The sequence below is a fragment of the Podarcis vaucheri genome (assembly GCF_965113315.1).
Source record: "Podarcis vaucheri genome assembly, chromosome: 17".
In the NCBI taxonomy this organism is placed as follows: Eukaryota; Metazoa; Chordata; class Lepidosauria; order Squamata; family Lacertidae; genus Podarcis; species Podarcis vaucheri.
The window spans coordinates 24,647,866-24,669,765 of NC_138755.1; the positions used below are offsets into that span (position 1 = coordinate 24,647,866).

General features: G+C 40.3%; 1 protein-coding gene across 16 annotated transcripts in view; it reads right to left on the reverse strand.

The window, feature by feature from the left end:
* NFIB (nuclear factor I B) overlaps positions 1-21,900 on the reverse strand; it is a 300,127-nt gene that overhangs the window by 175,364 nt on the left and 102,863 nt on the right. For 15 of the 16 annotated variants that reach the window (XR_014214785.1, XM_082204901.1, XM_082204908.1 and 12 more), the window contains exon 2: positions 15,651-16,182. Coding sequence is in view for 15 of the 16 variants with exons in the window: in XM_082204901.1 (XP_082061027.1) it covers positions 15,651-16,182 (532 nt within the window). In the remaining variant the exon portion in view is untranslated. Of the gene's footprint in view, positions 1-15,650; positions 16,183-16,592; positions 16,700-21,900 lie in introns of those variants that run through there. The other variant, XM_082204911.1, reaches the window with a different exon arrangement.

Below are 21,900 nucleotides of genomic sequence, written 5' to 3' on the forward strand. Positions count from 1 at the left end.
TTCTTCCCACCTACCCCTCTTACACACTTTGCAAAGGAAGAAGAGGGTTTTGCACAGCACTGTGGGGAAAAGTGACTCTCCCAATATGCAGTTGGGGGGGGAATTACTCTCCTCAGAGATGTTCCACACTGTTGTGATAGAAAGCTAAAGCACTCTCTTTACTCTCCAGAAATCACTCTCCAAAGGGCAGGGAGAGTGCTTTATCTCCCTGTCATAGCACAGGGCATTAAGAAGAGATCCAGACCCTCCAAGAGTCCCTTATTTTCCAGGGACAGTCCCGGATTTACAGAAGCCATCCTGGTTTCTGACGTGATCCCGGAATGTCCCGCTTTTCCTTAGGATGTCCCTGTTTTCATCAGAGAAATGTTAGAGGGTGTGGAGTTATGCAGCCCCCAAGCCAAGAAGAGAAGTAACTATACAACCTTTAGAAGACAACCAAAGGCAGCTCTGTATAGGGAGGATTTTTAAGGTTTAATGCTTTGTTATATTTTTATACATGTTGGATGCCACCTGGCCTGGTTGGGGCAACCCAGGTGGAAGGGAAGGTTATAAATATTATTATTATTATTATTATTATTATTATTATTATTATTATTGAATAGGACATCCCTGTTTTCATCAGAGAAATGTCGGAGGGTATGATCTCCTCCCAGCTCAGTGCTATAGTGGGCTGCCTGTCAGCTACCGGGCATGCTCAAGGTCTTGTTAACAAAGAAAGTCCTGAACAACTCAGGACCACGTTACCTGAAAGACTGCCTGCCCCTGAACAGACCTGTAGGATCACTTAGATCATTTGGGCAAATTCTACTCATTGCACTGTACCCTACAGAAAACATAGGACAGTGACTCCAAAATGGGCATATTTTATTTATTTTATTTTATTTTATTTTATTTATTGCTATTACACTGTACTGTGAAATGGCATTCCCTCAGTCACACATGGAGTAGCAATCATCAGTTTGGCATCAGGCTCAGATGCCATATGAAGATGTGTATTTTTGTCTAGGCTTCCTCTGACACACAAGGCGGGACCCTGTTTTATGTGTTTGAATCCTCTGAATTTCAATGTTATTTGCTTTCATATGCTTATACAGTGGTACCTTGGAAATTGAACGTAATCCGTTCCACAAAGACTGTTCAACTTCCAAAACGTTTGAGTTCCGAGGCGCAGCTTCCGATTCGCCAACAGCTAGGATTTTGCACAGCAGAAGCCATGTCGGACGTTTGTATTCCAAGGAATGTTCGAAAACTGGAGCACTTCTGGGTGTTTGGCATTTGGGAGCCGAAATGTTCACGAAGGGAGCGTTCAAGTTCTGAGGTACCACTGTATGTGTTTTTATCCTACTGTTTTATTGTTTTTAGGTCCTGTTTTTGTTTTAATGATATACTGTTTGTTTTTCAGAATGTACATTGCTTAGAGATTTCCAAAGTATTAAGCATCTTATACTTTTAATATAAACAAACAAACAAACAAACAAAGTACTGTCTCTGCTCTTCAGCAATTACCCTCAGAAGACTGGCAAACAGGAAAGGGGTCCAAAGTAGTTAAGTACTTCTGTTATAAAGCAAAAGACTGAAACAAGCAGTCAAGCACGTATATATCTCAGTTATAATCTGTTAGTAGCACAGAGCTCAATCAGATGCTCAAGTGGTTCAGGATACAGCCCCTCTTCTGCCCAGTGGAAGCCACAGCCTGCATAGAAGGGCAGCACTGAGGTAATACTAAATAATTCTTAAAGAGAACCAAGATTAGTGACAAACAGTACAATGTGTAAGTTACATATCTGAACTCTTAAATCAGGGGTAGGAAATCTCCAGCCTGCAGGAGGTTTATAAAAATATTTATTCATGAGAAGTATTTATATGCCACTCTGTCATTTTAAAAAATAAATAAAAATAAAAGTGGTTTAAGGAAACGAAACATAAACCAGTGCAATAAAAATCATATAATAAAGTTAGAAATGGACACCTATTAAACACTGGAAATACGTGTTCTTAATTGCCTGTGTACACCTGGCAGAAAAGTTTTCATTGGGCATTTAAAAGCTGGCACAGAAGGCACCTGCCAAGCCCAGCACAGGCCGTGAGTTGACCCAAAAGGTTTGTTCCCTAAGCCATGCCCACCTGCAGCTACAAAGGAACAATTCAGGAGCTTAAAGTGAGTTTGAAATTGTTCCTTTGCAAGAGTAGCTCAGTGACGGTGCCAACTGGCTGAGCGCTGCCAGGTTGTCCCTTCCATGGGAGATTTTCCCAGCACAAATTGCAAAACATGCAGGGACCTTTCTAAAATGAGGCTGTAAGTTGTTGGAGAAGGCAAAAGTGCCCCACTAACCTCACACCAGGGTCTGAATCCAGATAAGGGAGACACCTTGGCAATTTGGGTTTCTTCACTTTGCACTTAAGGGTACAAATACCCAGCTACCGTGTCAACCATTTCAGACTGCAGATCCATTTCTCTCCCTCTCTTGTCCTGTTTAAAAACTGCTACAACATTAAATCGTGTCCTCCTCTCAGAGACCACGCATTCCAGTGAGATCCTCAAGACTGACCTCAATGCTGTTGTGGATGGGAGCGATTGGATAGCCACAGCAACCCGATTGGTGGTCCCTTGGTTGCTGGGGTAAATCTGACCAATGGGATCATTTTCATGCAATAACCGAGGGATCCATATATACCGCTGCACGTTGTGTTGAGCTTCCTCTTTTTCGCCTCGTGCATCGGATCACCCATCCACCCTCCCTATATTTAGGGTTCTTTATAACCTTGCTATGTAGTTGTGGGTCATCTGCTTTTGGGGCAGAGGCCCGGTAAGAATTTTCCCAATTGGATGATTGGCTGGTGCCACTTGGGTTTCGCCTGCCGTGTAGCAAATTGTCACAACTTTGTAAGGTTTGGTGGTTAGGCATTGGTTCAGTGGTGGTGGAGGGGATGTGGTTAGGTTGTGCCTGCCCCTCCAATGCTAGGGTACTCCGTTAAAGGAATCCAGGAGCTCACCTTGCTTTTGTCCGATCCCCTTCCAGGGGTTAGGGCCACGCCAGAGCCCCTGGGAGCACTTGGGGTGAGCTTGAGTCTGAGCCTGGTCCAATGCTCCAGTGGCGTAGCGTGGGTTGTCAGCACCCGGGGCAAGGCAAGTAATTTGCGCCCCCTAACCCGTGGATTTGCGCCCCCTAACCCTAACCCCCAGATGTTGCGCCCGGTACGGCCGGCCCCTCCTGCACCCCCCACGCTACGCCACTGCAATGCTCCCCCAGGATGTTTTCCCTTACTGACATTTGCCAGAGTCCAGGTGTCAGTACTGCCCTGCTGAGGTCAGGTGCAGCTAGTCAGGAACCAATGCCTAAGCAAACCACTCACGATCTGTAATCAATAAAGTTGTGGCCAAAATTATGCCAAGAACCTTAAACTAAATTCCGTGTCAATTGTGTCTTTATTTATTGGAGGAGGTCTTGGGATCTTAACACACAATGCAAAAGAAAAGGCCAATGGCTTGTGCATTTAGACTGCAGTGGCGACAACGGGATCATCCTTATTGTCATGGGCCAAAAGAAGGGACAGGCACGTTTGACTGAATGTAGGAAATAATAATTTAACTATGCAGTCTCCATGTAAACCCTTCTGCCAAGAGCATAAACAGATTCTCCAACCCGTTAAACAGATTCAACATGTAGCAGAAGGGCGACTAACCCCTAGCGCAGGGGCCTTGTTGGGACCCATAATCAATTTTTTTCCTGCCCCACTCTCAACGCCAGACAGATTTTGACAGAGGCAATGGGCCCAAAGTAAACACTAGGCAGAGAACTTCAGTGTGTCCAGTTTTAGAAACTCAGATATATAAGCTAGGTGCCAAATGGCTCCTTAAACGAGGGTTACAGTCGCCAAAACAAGAATGCCTAGTTGCAATTTTGGGGCCAGGTGGCTCAAACACAACTTTTTGGTCCCTGAAATTGATTCTGATTGCACAGGCAAAATATAACAAGATGTGTTGCTGGTGTGTGAAAACAGTCAAGATCTGAGGACCCCCAGGCATCTCCAGATGGTGGAGACATCAGGTGGCATCCTGGCGCCCGGGCATCTTCACTTGATCGCGAGTGGCTGATAGCCAGGTACGCAATGTGCATGACACCTGGTGGGTTTCAAAGGCTGCATGTGTCCTGGCCATGCGACAGCATGTGGTGGCCACACCCACTGCTAGCACATGGGCTCCAGAGGGTTAAGATGCACCCCTGACGCAGCACCACTTACGTGGATTCTCTGCTTTGCACGGAGTCTCAAGGTCTTTGTTGGGAGTTCCTTAGAATGGCAAAGAAGAGAATGCATGCATCTGCCACAGCGTGCCAGAAATCAGCTATTTGAGCAGGACTTTGATGACTGAAAGGACAGGTAAACAGCTGAAGTCTTTCCAAAGGCAGGAAAATAAATACTGCCTACACCTTTCTATAGATTTCAAACAAGGGCTGGAATATATTAATGGTGGTCACTAATATGAAATCAAATATAAGAAAATTCAAGTTTGTTTGAAATTGTGTAAGAATATTCATGACCTAAAGCTCCCCATTTGATGCTACCTTAACTGGTATCGCCACAGCTAAGTTTAGGTATCATTTTTAAAGCGTTCCGTCATTTTTTCCCAAGCCAACATCCCATGAAGCTCTAATTACTAGCTCTGTATTTGATAATCACCTTATACACTAATCCCAAATTCATTTGCCTACTAAACTTGAAGTGATGCAAACACTTGCGTATTAAAGGAAGTGGAAGCCTTTAAAAGATGGAATCTTTTTGAAGATTTGACTCGTTTCTGACCATATTTCATAAACACAGATGATTATGATAATGTACACAAAAGAGAATTCAAAACACCTAACTGCTTCCCTCCCAGACACAAAAATGCACATCTTAAAATTGTGCCAGATTGTGGCACAATTGGGAGTGGGGGGACAAAGCGACGGCCACTTCCCTCCAGGAGGAAGAATGTCCTTTTCCTATCCCTTCTGCACAAACAAGGGCTGCCAATTTGTCCCCATCATTGTCAGCAGACAAAAGCAAACTTAAAGGCTGCAGCCAGACCGCATCAAATAGAAGACATAGCAATACCAGAGGCTGCCTTGAAGCCCACTGGGGTGTGAAGTCAGGGCTGAAGTCTTCTTGTCAGCTATTACCATAAAAGAAGCAGAAGAAATAGCGACACTTCCACACAAACGGAAAGGTCAAGGAGTTCGTAGCCATTTCGTGACCCAGACAAGTCAAGGTCAAAAGATTCAGGTAGCAATTTGGTCTGGGCATAAGTTACTTGCTCAAATGAATTGTTTTAACAAATCAGCTTTGGTCAATTAAACCTAACGCGACATGTTGCATCACATAGCAGGGTTCCTGACACTGAGGCCAGGAACTGAGACTGGCCTCGTAAAACAAGGCTTTTAACATGGCATAACAAATCTAAGGTAATCCATCCAGAAACTGCAGATGTCAACATGATGAAATGCAAGTTGCCCTGACTAAGAATGGTTTTCACACTTTTTAATCTCAAAAGAACTGAGCAGGGATCCCACCCTCCCCAATTGCATTTAACAAGAATTCGACCCATATATGAAACAGAGCAAAACTTCTTTTTACCTACGAACTAGTTAACGACAGGCTTCCGTGCCGTTATGTTTGAACAGAAGATCGATCTGATAGATATAGCTTGGTAATTTATCATATATTAAAATATATTTGTTGGCAGAAATGCCTCTCAATTATTGATATTACTTTCGGTAACTTTTATTGCACTGTTTTTCTCCCAGGCATGAATCAATTAAATTTAATGCCTCACATGCTTCATTAAAAAAAAAAAGATTTATTACTAAACTTCAAAAGAACAGACTAAATGTCAGATATCAGTGCTATACCTCCGACATTCCTCCCTCCCACTTACTTAAATAATAATTAAAATGCAATTATTTCAATTCAATTCTGTGTAAAGTCTTAATATGCAACAAAATCATGTGGAGGGTTGGCAGAATTAGGTGGAGATCTGCCATTAATCCCAACACCCAAAGTAAGAAATCAGATAAAATATGGCCACAATCCCATGCAAGTTTACTCTAAAACAGGCATAAGCAAACTCCAGCATTCCAGATGTTTAGGACTACAATTCCCATCATTCCCTGACCACTGGTCCCATTAGCTAGGGATGATGGGAATTGTAGTCCCAAACATCTGGAGGACCGGAGTTTGCCTAAGCCTGCTCTAAAATAAATCCCATTATGTCAGGTAGTGCTTACTAACTAATAGATATTTTCGGATTATAGTGTTAAGAGTGCATACCTTCTCAAAAGTAAGCTCCACTGAATTCAGTTAGATTTACTTCTTCGTACGTGTGCAGTTTCTGCTACCCATCAAAATCCTTACTGTCCTCACACACAAAAAGTGCATCAGGCTGGATCAAGAGAGGACTAAGTAGAATTCAACCTCTGCAAAGGGCTTTTCTGCTAAACCCCACTGTACCCCTCTGGGAAAGCATGGAAAGGGGCCCAGGAGTCCGCAGCAGGATTGGAACATCATAAGAATTAATGGGGCTACACCCTGCACAAGCAGAAGTACTATTCCACTCATGCAAGACATCTCTGGATCTAAGCCATTCCGTATAAACAGTCTTCTTCCTTTCAAAACACAATTATGCAAATTGTTTCTTCGTATTATAGCTTTCAAGCCACTAAAGATGACAGCCTGACTTGCCTAATGAAGCCTTAAAACCTTCACCCACTTACAGTTATGTCTGTTTAGCCCCACTGTCTTTAAGTACATGGAATGAGCATAGGATTGTACTCAGACTATGCAAGCTTGCTAACATAAAAAAAATGTGAATTTTTCAAAATTCGCAGTATTGCATTACTGTCCAACAATCAGTATTGTCTAGTCCCTCCTCCAAATTAAGAAATCCACACGTGTGTGCCTATATTCATAGTAGAGGGAGTGCCTTGAACTTTCTGCAAATGCAGATCTCGAAAAGGCCAGGTCATCCCTGAAATGCCTTGTCACAGTTACTGGTATTTGGGACCAACTTGTTGTCGTTTTTCTTAGATGTATGCATAAAATACTAATGGTGCATGCTTGCAGATATGTGTGCATATGTGTGCATGACACAAGTCATCTAGTGTGGGCCGCAACTCCCTATCTGTGTGTTCACCATCATATCATGCTTCCCATTTGCGGTAGGGGTGGTGAGGCAGCATTCTAAAAATTATCAAATACCCAGAATGCAACTGTGTGGCACACATTGTATTTCAAATGCAAAGGGAATAAGATGCATCTTGTCTAAGGAGTTGATTGGACTGACACCGTTAGATATCTCAAGAACTAAGGGCCAAACTGGATGCTTTAAAGACATATTTTCATTTAACATACAGGGTTTTTTTTGTTTTTAAATGCAAATTGCATCAGCATGGAGGAGCTGATAATTAACAGCATCAGAGCAGGCATGAAATTTAACCCTCCCCTTATTTGTATTGAGAGCAAATTTGGCACTGGCACCAAGTTCCCTCTCTGTGCCTTCCCTGATCCTACTAATTATCAGCCCCCTGCCCCCCCATTGTGGATGCAATTTGCATTTTTTAAAAAATATATCTGTATGCAGATGCATTTAACATTATGTGTAGTTTGACCCTAAGAGTCCTCTGGGGCAGGAAGCAAAATCAATATATGTTCCTTGAAAACACATATTTCTTAGTTGCTGAAAGACCAGCTTCATTAGACTCCTCTCTCAATTGTCATCAGCATTCACTCAGTCAGGCTACTGAAGATGGAACTGCAGGGTTTCTCCATGGTGAATGACCTTCAACTTTTGGTTTATTATTATTATTATTATTATTATTATTATTATTATATTTATACCCCACCCATCTGGCTGGGTTTCCCCAGCCACTCTGGGTAACTTACAGCATACCTATAAAACCCTAGTAAAACATCAAGCGTTAAAAACCTTCCCAATACAAGACTGCCTTCAGATGTCTTCCAAAAGTTGTGTAGTTCTTTATCTCCTTGACACTTGAAGGGAGGAAGTTTCACAGGGAGGGCGCCACTACCAAGAAGGCCTTCTGCCTGGTTCCCTGTAACTGCTTCTCGCAGGGAGGGAAGCAGCAGAAAACCCTCGGATGAAGACCTCAGTGTCCAGGCTGAGCAATGGGGGTGGAGACGCACCTTCAGGTATACAGGGCCAAGGCCATTTAGGGCTTTAAAGGTCAGCACCGAGACTTTGAATTGCTTTTCAAAACATTGGGAGCTAATGAAGATCCTTTAGGACTGGTGTTATATGATCCCGGCGGCCACTCCCAGTCACCAGTCTAGCTCCTGCATTCTGGATTAGTTGCAGTTTCCGAGTTACCTTCAAAGGTAGCCCCACATAGAGCGCATTGCAGTAGTCCAAGGAGGAGCTAACCAAAGGATGCACCACTCTGGCAAGATAATCTTGAAATCTTTCCATTCAAACTGGTCACTACAAGAATTCTGCAAGAGCACCTGCTCCTGTACTGACCTGCAAGGCCGCTTAGATCATCTGGGGGAATATTCTGGTCCTGCTACTGCATCCTACAAAATATCATAGGGCAGTGACCCAACGTGAGCATTTCCCACTTTTCCCCATATTTTGGAATGATGTTCCTTTTGCCATACATGAATCAGCGATCATCAGTTCCATTACACATCATGTAAAGAAATATCATCTAGTCCAGGTCTTCCCTGACTCATAAGACGGTTCCCTGTTTTTATTTGTTTGAATGCTCTAAATTCCTGTTTTGATATGGCTTTGTGCTACTGTTTAACTGGTTTTATGTTTTGTTGTAATTATACTGTTTATTGTTTTTATGTTGCATTGCGTGCTTTTAAATAAATAAAATAAGAAACAGTGCCTGGATTTGCTTTTTTCTATCATCACCTTTTCCTTTCGTGTCATGTATCTTAGATTCTACACCTAAGGGCAGGGACTGCCTTATCACTGACATTTATAAGCTACTCTGGGAGCCTATTTTGGATGAGGAGTGGGATAGAAATGGTACAAATAATATCAACTTTACAGTCAACAGACCAAAAACAAATACTCAACTGTTGTTCCATAATACAACAAAGATACTGAATTCATACAGTCTTTCAAATGTATTCATTCCTCCACTGGTATTTTTCCATGGGCGAGATTATTAATTCAGTATCATCCTTTTAGTGTCTTAAATGGGCCTACTTAAAGTTGCAGTGGTGGAGATGCAGACCTGATAGTACAACAGCTGCATTAGTAAGCAGTAACAGGTTATGCTGTTAATACCACTAAACCTGAGTAACACTAATGATTCGCTAATAAAGACAAAAAGACGAATCCAAAGCAAGAAGCTTATACCTTAAGTGTTTTCACAGCTGAAAAAGATGGCTTCCGATGCATTAAAAAGAATTATTACTACATATCCTTCTTAGGCATACTATAATGCAAAGGTGTGTGTAATTTTAAAGTAGGGATGGGAAACCTATTGTAAAGAGCCCTGTGAAAGCTTCATGGCAGAGCTGGTCAGAGTAGGAAGAGGATTAGGAAGAAAGTATGAAGTTAGATTATGGTGAGGGGGCCGGGTGTCTAGAAGGCAATGATTTGGGTGCTGGAGAAGGGCCAAGTGGGTTGTCTGGAGATAGTCCTGTCATCAGCTGACCTTAATGTGGCAGCAGAGCCACCAGACATGACTCCAGCACCACCTCCCATCAGGGAAGTACTTGCCATCCTATGGAACGCGGGTGGCGCTGTGGTCTAAACCAATGAGCCTCTTGGGCTTGCAGATCAGAAGGTCGGCAGCTCGAATCCCCATGACAGGATGAGCTCTCGTTGCTCTGTCCCAGCTCCTGCCAACCTAGCAGTTCGAAAGCACACCAGTGCAAATAGATAAATAGGTACCGCTCCAGTGGGAAAGTAAACGGCGTTTCTGTGCACTCTGGGTTCCGTCACGGTGTTCTGTTGCACAAAAAGCAGTTTAGTCATGCTGCTCACATGACCCGGGAAGCTGTCTGTGGACAAACGCCGTCTCCCTTGGCCTGAAAGCGAGATGAGCGCCGCAACCCCAGTCGCCTTTGACTGGACTGAACCATCCAGGGGTCCTATACCTTTTACCTTTACTTCCCCCATCCTCAGGAGCGGTGGCTGAGACCAGATCAGATGGTGATCTAGGCATGTCAGCTTTGCCTTCAACACCAAGGACACTGAGATGATGGTGACAGCAGAAGAAGACTCAGCCCACTGGCAGAAATGCTTACTTGCTTGCCTAGTCCTGTGGCTCAGGACAACAAGTGCATGAACAATTGAGCCCACCCAGCTCTTCAGATATGGAGCACAGGGGGATATCAGTGGCTGGGCCAACATCTTAGGCCATATCTACACATGCAGCTTACTCTGTTGTGAACTTCTGAAATGTGTAATCTGATCTATGTTTGGGCATTGTAGTAAAGTTTGGAATCAAGCCTTTTACAATACCGGAGCTGTGTTCAAGTACTGTGTCTACAAGTGGGAGGGAGGAAGCCTATGGTCTTCCAGGTTGGAATCGGCCCCGGCTAGCATGGACAATGGTCACGGAAAACGAGAGCTGCACTATAGCAACATTCTGAGGGCCATAGGCTGCCCGCCACTGTTTAGAAGACTGCATTGGATTTTAAAAGTTCTGTTTACTTCACACTCACTGTCAAGCCAAATTTATTTTTTAAAATGCGATTCCCGAAAAGAAATGCCCAAAACAAAACACAGACAACTGGATTGCCTGGGTTTTCCAAAGATGCTGCCAATTTCGCTGCAATCTACTGGTCACTTAAAAAGGATCCCTGACAGTTAAGTCCAGTCGCAGACGACTCTGGGGTTGAGGCACTTGTCTTGCTTTACAGGCCAAGGGAGCCAGCGTTTGTCTGCAGACAACTTTTACGGGTCATGTGGCCAGCAGAACTTAGCCGCTTCTGGCACAACGGAATACCGAAACCAGAGCAGCGCACGGAAACGCTGTTTACCTTCCCACCGGAATAGTACCTATTTATCTACTTGCACTTTTTTGGTGTGCTTTCAAACTGCTAGGTTGGCAGGAGCAAGGACCGAGCGACGGGAGCTCACCCTGTTGCGGGGATTCGAACTGCTGACCTTCTGATCGGCAAGCCCAAGAGGCTCAGTGGTTTAGGCCACAGAACCTGGAAGCAAATCTCATTAAACTCAGAGTTAGTTAAGTTTCAAATAAGCACCGCTGAATAAGCAAGGCTGAATACCAGTGAAGTGCGAGTTAATGCAAAACTTGAATGCCACTGAAACTTCAGCTCTGAGTAAAATGGTCAGGAAAAAATGCCTTTATGCTGTCAGGTACTGCCACTCCTCCAAAATAATACACATACCAGTAAGCATCACGTAAACTACAAGATGTTGAAGTTATGTGGCTTGCCAACACAGAAGAGTTGCTATCTATGCATTTCTTAGCGAGTTGTGATAATCAAGTTTTTCTCATGTGCAGTCCTTGCTTTTTTCTTCTTCTAGGGACAGAGCAGTTCCTCGTCCACCACCACCACCCCTCCAGCAATCACCCTCTTCCCCTCCCTTTTTTAATACCAGACAGGACACAGTCTGGCGATTCAGGGGCTCACGCAAGCCAGACTTCCTTTAGTGCAGCCCTTTGGGTAGAACTGCTAATCCATCTTACTAATTAACAAGATAATGGTGGTTAGTCAGAAAACAGTATTAATGCTAACCATCTAGGAAACATCAACAGAAATGACTTGGCCTTTTCACTGGTCTCCGGTAGCCAACCCATGCAGCTAAACAGAAAGGTATTTAGATGTTTTAAAATCTGGACATTCAAGTGCATCAGAAGTAAGCACACTTGGCAGAAGTGCATCTATTTGCTGGAAAGTCTGGTGAGTTTCTGCTGAACTCTTGGTTTGGAAATGAAAGCTTTTTCACAACTCTCTTAATATCTTACTTTTAAACAATGTATGAAAATAGGAACAGTGTAATATAACCAGAATGAAAAACATGTGGCAATTATGTGACACATACCAAGACCTACACAAGCTTAGATTGATAGATGATAGATGATAGATAGATAGATAGATGATGTCATTGTTGTTATTGCCTTTTTAGTGATCAGTAGCAGTATCAAACTTTACTTCGGTCACAGACCAACAAAAGATAAACTGAACACATCCATAATTTTGAGCTGTACAATACAGCTTACAGTATGTATAATAATGCCATACAATGTCTTTTGAGCGTCAAAAGTATAGCAGACAACGGAAGAATTAAATTCTGTAGAAGAGAAATACAAACAAAAAAGTGTGCTTCAGGGGAGAAAGAATTGGAACTTTAACAATCTGCTACTACAGAACTGGAAAAAAGTTATCTATTAGACGGAGGATTTCTATTATCTGAAGTTCTACTGCGGCAAACAAATACAACAGCTTTCATTCAGCGATTGTCAAAAAAACTTTCCAATGTGCCCACTGCAATGCAGATGCCAACCAACGAATCAAAGGCATTCAGCAACTAGACAAAGAGGGTTTGATGCCAACCTCGGTGCCACTGGCAACCATTATTGGCATCAAGCACATTGTCTGCTTTATCCTCCCCCACTCTGCCGACACTTGACAAACAAAATGGCGGTTCTTGTAGAAACAGAACACAGCACAAGAGCTGCACTGATTGAATCAAATACTACCAAATGATTTTATGGACTGAAACACAGCTTGAACCAAACATCAGAAACAAGCCCATGAAACCTGTTTCCTTCAAGCGATGTATAGCTTTCACAACATTTAACATTAAGATGAATCCAAGAAACACTGGAACAAGGAGGAAAACCTTTCTTTCTTTCCTTTTAAAAAAAGTATTTATTCTGTGCTGCGTGTTTTGAACACCTGTGGACTAGGAAATCATTTTATTCTAATTTGTTTCCCCATAAAAGTGGTACGAACGCAAGCAAGTGTATCAAGTAACGTTTAATTTCGCTTGTGTCCTGCAAATTCTAAGAGTAGACCCGTAGCAAAAAAAAAACACGAAAAAGGAAGTGAAGGAGAGACAGGGAGAGTTTTGAGGGGAATGGCTGGGAAGGAGAGTCAGATAAAGCTTGTCAACAAAAACTTGATAGACTGGTGTATATTTCTTCTTCCAGTACAGATCTGGGAAGCAAGTAGAAGAAATCCTCTTTGTCAAAGCACAAAAAAAGGACTGACATTTCTAGATCAGGAAATTCTCAATATATTGTAACATTGCTCTCTGCTCTGCAATGCGGATGCCAACCAACAAATCACAGGCATTCTAGGCTAAACAAAGAGGGTCCGATGCCAATCCTGGTGCCACTGGCAACCATTACTGGCACTCAAACTGTTCTTCCACATGCTTTTCGCCAACGTTTAAACATGTGCCTTATTTTATCCTTTCATTCATTTAAGAACTTTGTCCTTTTTTAAAAATCCCCCACCTTGTCCTACATCTGATTAGATTACTACGCCTTATTGATGAGGCATTACCAAATAGATTTTTCATATACCAAAATAGAAGACCAATCCGCTATAAAAGAGATCATTACTCTGACTGACATTGTGCTTATACCTTTTGCAAGCCTAGCAACCCTTGGTGCCTTGCCTGCCAAAACACAAAAATGAGATTGAGAGCGCAGACTATTCTGAGAACCATTTTAAAAAGGAAAAAAAAAAGAATCCTTTTTTATATATATATATAAAGGAAAACAGCCAAGGACATATTATTTCAAGCATAGAAATGCTAGTCGTTTAGCAGCTTTCGCCGTCTCCCACAAAAAATAAAACCCCTGATAGCAAACAAAGAGGACGCATAGTATGCAATAAATGGAAGATTTTCTCAAAGGTGACTTGGTACAAAAATATGTACCAACTTTACATCCACTGTTATTTTTCGCAGTAACTGCAGAAAGGCTGAAAAATTCGGAATGATTGTATGATTCAGGCTGATTTAGTGAAAACCGAAAACATCCACTAGGTATCACTAGCAAAACGGTGTCCTCCATCTCAGCCCTGCTCTCAGTTCAAGTGGAATATGTATCAACTTCAAAGCACAGCATCTTAAGAAGAACAGGTAGGCAGGTACAAGAGATGCTATAGCTACATTGTTTTCATCTGCATTTGACTTTCCGGTGTGCATGAGGCACACATCACCTGGTTATAGCCTTCCTTAAAAACACTTTGAGGTGCAAAAAATAGTAATAATTCATTTTAACACAATGCATTTGTGTTAGCATATACATAACAAAATGCATATGCAAACACCAAAGCTTATTTCCTCCTTCTTCCAAGATTAATTTGCAGCACAATCCTAAAGATGTTTACCCTTTCGCAACCCTGCATAGGATTGCAGTCTTAAGAGTCATGTATCATAATTTTCAGATGAAAATCACAGCAAAACAGCTGGGCCGCAACTGGAAGGAAACTAACTGTCTTTAAATCACATTGAAACCAATGAGATTGAAATCGGTAGTAATTTAAGTCCAGTTGATATTTTTATCAATTGAAGTTGCTCTGAATTGGGGCCCTTAATTCTGTTTATGTTTCTTACTGCTAGAAATGAGAACAGGAAAGTATTTTCATTAGTATACATCAATCCTACAACAGATACTTAGTCATATTTTATTATATAACGATTCCATGTGAAGTTAGGACTAAGCATGGCAAACAAGGATGGAATCATGTAAACTGAACCAGAATATTCAACTTTCAAAGTATTTTAAATTGTAGGTCATAATCACAAGCCAAACCACCACCACCCATTTTACTTTTAATTTCATCATTAAGTTACATAACATATCCTTCTTTTATACTTGGACAAAAAATATGACCTTCTGTCTTTCTTTTAACTACCTCCCAACACAGGCCGATTTATGCAAAAAGCCACCAACTCCAAACATTATGGGATGTAAGTTCACTTCTCGAAACATGTTTGTTGTATGACTTGAAAACAAAACATTCATTTACCTGGGATTTATTACCGAAAATACATAAAATGGAAAGCAATAATCTAAGTATACAAACAGTTCTGATAGTGACTGCTTATGTGTTTTGTTACATTTTAATGTAACTTCACATTTCCATATTGAAGCAACATTTTTTAAAGTTTGTGTATGTTATGGAAATTATAATTTGCAGAAATATTTGGAGAAAGATCAAGCTACGAACACCAATTGTGCCTTGAACAACACGAGATGTTCATACAACGAGCGCTTAGTGCATATTAATATCCAGATGCTACATAGGCCATACTCTAAAACTGAATCTTTTTTGTAGGGGTTAGAGCGTTTCCTTGCTAAAACCATGAAAGAGATAGGAGGCAAGATCTGATATAAACAGATATGAATCTGTTTAAGTAAGTGCATATAGCTTTTGCTCATTTGCTCGTATCAATAGATTTACCAACATTTTAAAACTTCTGCTCTGCAACACACGCTGAAAGCTTCCCCAATATTTCGAACTTCCCTTTTGGAACAAAAGCTTGGCATGCATTCTCAGAAATACATGTCACTTAAATGTACAAATATGCAAATTAGCATGCACCTGTGTACATGTATGCAGGGAAATATATATGCATATGCTTTGGCTTAAAGGAGAAAGGTCTAAAGGGGATTCAACATATTCATACAAGGCAAGTAACCTACCTTGATCCTGCACGTAGTACGCCAGAAACAAATCAAGCTCCTTGACTGATACTGTTATGTGATGTGGCTGAACACAAAGTGCTGGATTTGTGCAATGGGGGGATTTCATGAGTCGCTCTCCGTCCGTACTTTCCAAAGGGATACCTTTAAAGAGGATCACCATGACTAGATCCAGACGCCAGACTTTGTCTGCCTGTCGCAGGCAGTCGATTCTCCTAATCTTACCCTTCTGGTCAGGATTGGACAACACACAGCACGGGTGCTTCTTCCCGGTAACAGTTAGCACAAAATCCTCCCGGTACTCTTGGCGGATATCTTTGCGCAGTTTGGCGAGAAGCCTGGAAGCCCACTTCTGTTTAATTTCAGGCTTTTCACTAAGTAGCTCATCCTTGACTGCTCTTTCCTCATCCTTTGACATTCGCTTTTCATGTTTCTTAAAGTACTTGCGTTTTCGAGCCTGAAGGTTGAACCAAGTGTAGGCGATTGCACGGACATGTGGGAGAAGTGCCTCAATGAATGGGTGAAATTCATCCTGTTAGGAGAAGAAACAGGGTGGGGTAGGGGGGACAGAGAAAAAACTGAAAGATCAGTTCTGTTTGCACGGTGAAAGCAAGAGCAAGAGCCCCCCTCCATTTCTAAAGTAAAAAATGAATATATAAAAAAGGCTTTAATATCATGATCACTAGGCGCTTTTCGTTTTATTTAACCACAGTTTCAACTTCCAAAAAAATTATAAATAACTGCTCTAAAAATACTTCCACATTTAATTTCTGGAATTCACATGGAGTTTTGGTTTGCATCAGATTCCCCCCCCACACACACACACAGCCCTTCGTCTTTGGCCCCCAAATGACAACTCAAATATAACTGCTTCTTAAAATAAAATAGAGCAATAAGTGGCTTCTAACATTTGCAGTTCAGATGTGCGACAAGCTACAGTACCATTTTTGCTAAGACATCCCAGCAGAACCCTTAAGAAGGTAGGTGTGAATTGCACCACACATTTCTCTTCCCCGTGGCACAGAAACACAAAGCATATGCGTGATAAGTGCAGTGCTATACAATTCCCACTTTTGGAGCACGCTGTCAGCGAGAGACTGATAGCTCAGCAAAGAGCATGCGCTCATAAAATTTGATCCATTTCTCTTATCAATCGCCCAACATTCCAGCGCTGAAACAGGGTCATTCCAGCGCTGATGATGCCTTCGGAAAGCATGGGGAAGTTAAGGAAAGGAGGCAAAAAGGAACATCATGCACAACAAGAGCCAAACCACCTAAGTTTTATGCACCACACAATTCTACCTTTCCTTTCATAACTTTGTGAAACAAAACTTTACGCACTCAAGAATTAAAATCACATCATTATTGCTGTCCCAGCAATTTTGCTCCACTCTACTCTGGGGGGGTTCAATGCCTTACAGTGTTAGTTAATTTGTTATCTGGTCACGAGTATGTGGCAACTATTTGCCCCCCCCCCAAAAAAATCTATCTCAGGCATACAATGAAAATGGACAACTTGGCACAAACTTTGCATTCTTTGTGCTTCAGCTGTCTGTGGCAGAGTGACATTAACACTGCATCGTTGGGTAAATCCTGCTTTTCTAAAATACGTGTTATTTATTTATAGTTCTAGAGGGCTCTTCCTATCATCAGGCTATTCCTGAAGATTCATATATTATTTTCCTAATTTTGATATTTATTGCAATTTAGATTATATTCATTACTTTTGGCAATTACGTTACTTTATGAAGTGGAAGATGCTCAAGGTTTCATCTTACAGACATTTCTTTCTGTCACAAATGTAATTATTTTGTAACCAAAACAGCCTAAACACACATGGCAAGTTAATGTATGGTTTTGAAAGAAAACTGTGCCAAAAAAAGAGCACTATTGTTGCTTCCCAACCTTTGGTATATGCATTTCTGAGTGGTTCTAAAGTTAATTTTTTCTTCTTAGACTGTTTTAAACTGGTTTTTTTTTAATTTTTAAAAAAATCACTCCATGTACTTTCAAACTAAACGTCGAAGTCATGTTACAAGGAATATAATGCTGATGCTACAATTGTTCCCTTAGAAATTCAAACTGTATTTTTCAGGAGGGCAAAATGTTAAAACACACTGATAGTAACACGTGTTAAATTTGAAAGCAGGTCAAACTGATTTAAATGAACTATTTTATATACAGTATATATTTAGGATAGAGGTGCACATTAGATTAAAAGATTGAGTACATTTTATTGCTTTTATAATTACTGCATAGATTGTGCAAGCTGCTGGTTTTCAACCCAAGGAGTTAGTACTGAACAAATAAAGCTATGCTTGTATTTTTGTTACCTAATGTTCTGTATACTAAGCCTTGCATTTTTAGAAGTAAAGAAAATAGAGGTCTTCAGAATTACTGTACGTTTGGTTTTTTAAACATAAACCTTCCCTTTCTATAGAGAGGGAAATGAATTAAAATAGAATGGATAGTACTCAAAATCATTGCAATATAAAGTGAAGCAAAGTGACAAAAGAATCATTAAGTAAAGTGATCAGTAGAGTTTTGAAGATTTCTGTCACTTTGAGGGCTACACCATGGAAAGAGTTAAACCACAATCTGCTCTTTGTGTGGGAAGGCAGCACAGTTCAGAGCAACCACAGCCCATGATAAGACTTCCTTATCTCAATGCTATTTTTTTTTTTTGTTAACTACTACAGTTTATTTCTTTCCTTCAGAAAAGAATTGACCATGCAAAACAGCTATTCCAGAACTCTGGACTTTAATAATGTATATGGAAGGAAAGTGGCAAAACAGGCCAATTTGCAAGAAATGAGTGAAGTGGTGGTATCTGGTAGTTTTAAAATTACTGTGCAAAATAGATTTAAGACAGCGTAACACTGATGCCAAGGAAGTACCCTATTCTGTCAGTGATATAGTCCAAGTACAGTATTGTGGATTTTACCAAGAAAATTGTGAAGCCTCGGACTTCAGCATTACTTTTAGGCATGCACCAAATACTGCCATAAAGCACCATTTCTGAGCATGTTTAAGTAAACCCCATCAAATTCAATGGAACTTACTAATTCAGTCCAGATAATACACCTAAATTTTGCATATTTCAGCTATTTAAGGACCTGCTAAAATCAGGAGCATAATGGATGCAAAGCTATGAGGAAACAAATCTACTGCCATGAAAGTGGAAATAAGAACAGATGTTATTTAAACATGGAACATATATTTTTTTTAATAAAATAAAAATTAAACCCTAATAACAAACCCTGCCATTTTGCTGTAGCATAGAATAACTCTAAAATCTTCAATATACACCTGGGATATTTTTTAAAAAATAATGCTTGAAAATAAACAACTCAAAGTTTATTCTAGCTGAGACCTGACATACAGACATTCTCCTCAAAACTGTTTAAAGGGTCATTTATGAAAGATGGTATTTTGCCGAGAGTACTGACAGACAAAACACTGCATGTTGCAATTGTATGTGGCAAGAATTAACATGAATAATCAGCAATCATAATTGCATTTTGCAACCAAGCTACAGTTAGAAAAAGCTTTTCAAATGTTGTAACGTGCATTGGCAATTTGTACATTGTACGCATTGTATGACAATTTGCATGCATGGACAATTGGTACAAAAATTGTTTATTTAAAACAGTTTATATCTATTCTGTAACTGTAGTATAAAATAGTCAAGTTCTCTCTCCGGAATAGGAACGTGGAAAAGTATTTTCACATAACACCTTCTGTCTTTCCCTTCGATTCATTTTCTAGTAGATGTAGGAGACTATCCCCCCCACACACACATACACACACAAAGATGACTCCATAACAATATGTTTAAAGGTATGCAAGCTGCTTTAATTGACTTTTTCTGTTCTAAACTGAATCAAAAGCAATGTAGGAGAGAAATAAATTATAGCGAAACCTTTAGGTTTGCTGGACTACTTCTGCAGCCAAACAATTAAAAAGTTTCTTAGAATCTGAGCGTTAAAAAGGATCTAACATCTATGCCACAGACCTCAGCAAAGAAAAGCTTTTATTAATTGTACAAAACTGAGGAGGGAAGTATTCTATTACTAATCCTCCATTCTGCATAACAAATATAGATCTCATAGGTACGAAATTCCAGCTGACATCTCACTTACTGTTCTGTCTTACTGAGTGTAGCTGAGTGTGATCCCAAGTTAGTGTGCTTTGGATCACATTTTTAAAATACAGTAACATTTCCACTTCAAAGAAAAAGAGGAAAAAGTCAGGCGTACTGAATTCTTTTTACTCCAATGTCTCCTAAGATTTCTGTGCACACATATTTTATAAAGCACTGTCAGGGCTACAACCACAACAAACATCAATTGCTGTGCAAGTGTGAGGAGAACGGCAGCTTTGGGGTTTAATTTTGCTAGATTTTATTTCCTCCCACAAATGTATATACAGCACAGCAATATGCCATTCAGTATTGAGAAATTAGTGACTTGCAAATTGACAGAGCAAACAGGACTTAGAAAAACGCTGGACGTACAAAACTTCATTTCAAAACTTGGAGGTATGTCTTTAAACCACTCTAGAAGTATTAAAATGATGTATCGCTAGGTTTTTCATGAAACTGTTTGGAGCAGTGGGTTGTATACAAACTGAGCCTGAACAAACTACTTATCTTGCATAAACCAAAAGTGATATTTAACCATGCATATGGCAAACAACTGATAGAACTCACTCGAAAGCATCTGTGAAAATATTGTATTTAAAAAAAACACACAGGAAAGGAGGCAAATAGGGAGGAAATAACAACAGACCATAACATATACATAACAACTGGAGGTGCCTTTTAAAGTTTCAACTTTGAAGGTAAATTATGATACATATCTTGTATCAGCACAGAGTAGCAGATAATGAAATCAAGGCAGCGTTCATGTATCTGTAAGCAAATTCCACTTAAACTAGCCAAACTTATTTCTATGCAAATGTTCCCAATATGGAGGTGGAAGTATCAAATTTTGCACGCAGCAGAGTACGGTACCTAGTGAATGAGAAGAATATGGTAATGCTGTGAGTCTAAATCTATTACAATATACCTATATGCTGGGATATTGACTTCTTTTTTTGACATGTTTCAAATATCTTGCAACACCTTTTCCCACCTGTTTTGCACCAATGAAGTTTACGTTCACTTGCTGAAAAGATCCCCAAGTTAATCACACTTTGATGCCAAACAAAATATAAACAATAAAAAACGTGTCAGCCAAAAAGCTACATGACTGTATCCAATCACTGAATAAGCCTTATCATTGTTTAAATCTTCATTCACAATACTGTGAATGCCTCAGTCCTTTGGAACCACAATGGCTTCTAATTGTCAAATGAAATCTTAATTATTTAACTATATCGCAATGTATGCCACAGAAATATTAAACAACTCAGAGCCTTCTTTCTTTCCACACCTATTAGTCATATAATTGCAGATTAAACCATTAAAATTGCACCCTGCAAAGATTTTAACTAGAACTGTTCAGAACTGACCTAGAGATTCACATTTTACCTGAAATATACTCTGACCACTTAACGATAAATGTTACTAACGTTACACGCTATAGACCCTTAAAATCTCACATGGCACTATGCTGCAATTTATATTGGATCAGAATCTGCAATCCGTTTCTTTTATTTATTTATTCTAAAGCTTTTATCCTGCCAATCATCACAAAAGACTCACCATATGTTAAAACTATAAATACCTTCTTTGCATCAAAGCTATTTGCAGTTAAATCTTTTTGTAACATTATTTGTCCAAATGTTCTACCAAGTAGTAGAATTTATATGCAGTACATAAAATAACTCTTTCTAACGTCCAAAAGAATACGCAAGCCTGCAGGCCAAAAGTGACAGCAAAAGTTTAATTTTGTTTTTGACCTTGGATGTCGACTTTATAAAGTTACAAAAACCGAAGTGAAGCAGGAAAAATGTACTGGATAGCCAAATGAGAACTTCTACTGCTCAGAGACTTTTTCTTTTCTTTTCTTTTCAAACAAACCTCACATTACTGGAAAGGCTATACAATATATGATAAAATTCAGCATGGGATCATATTATGTTTCCACTGTCAATGCTTAATTAAAAATAATGGAACACTTTCTCCCTTTGTCACTCAGATACCTAAACAGAAGAGCTGAAACGATGGTGGCAGCAATAGTATTTTCTGGTCTAGATCAATACGATTCATACCTACATTTCCATTATAGACATTTCTAATATATAA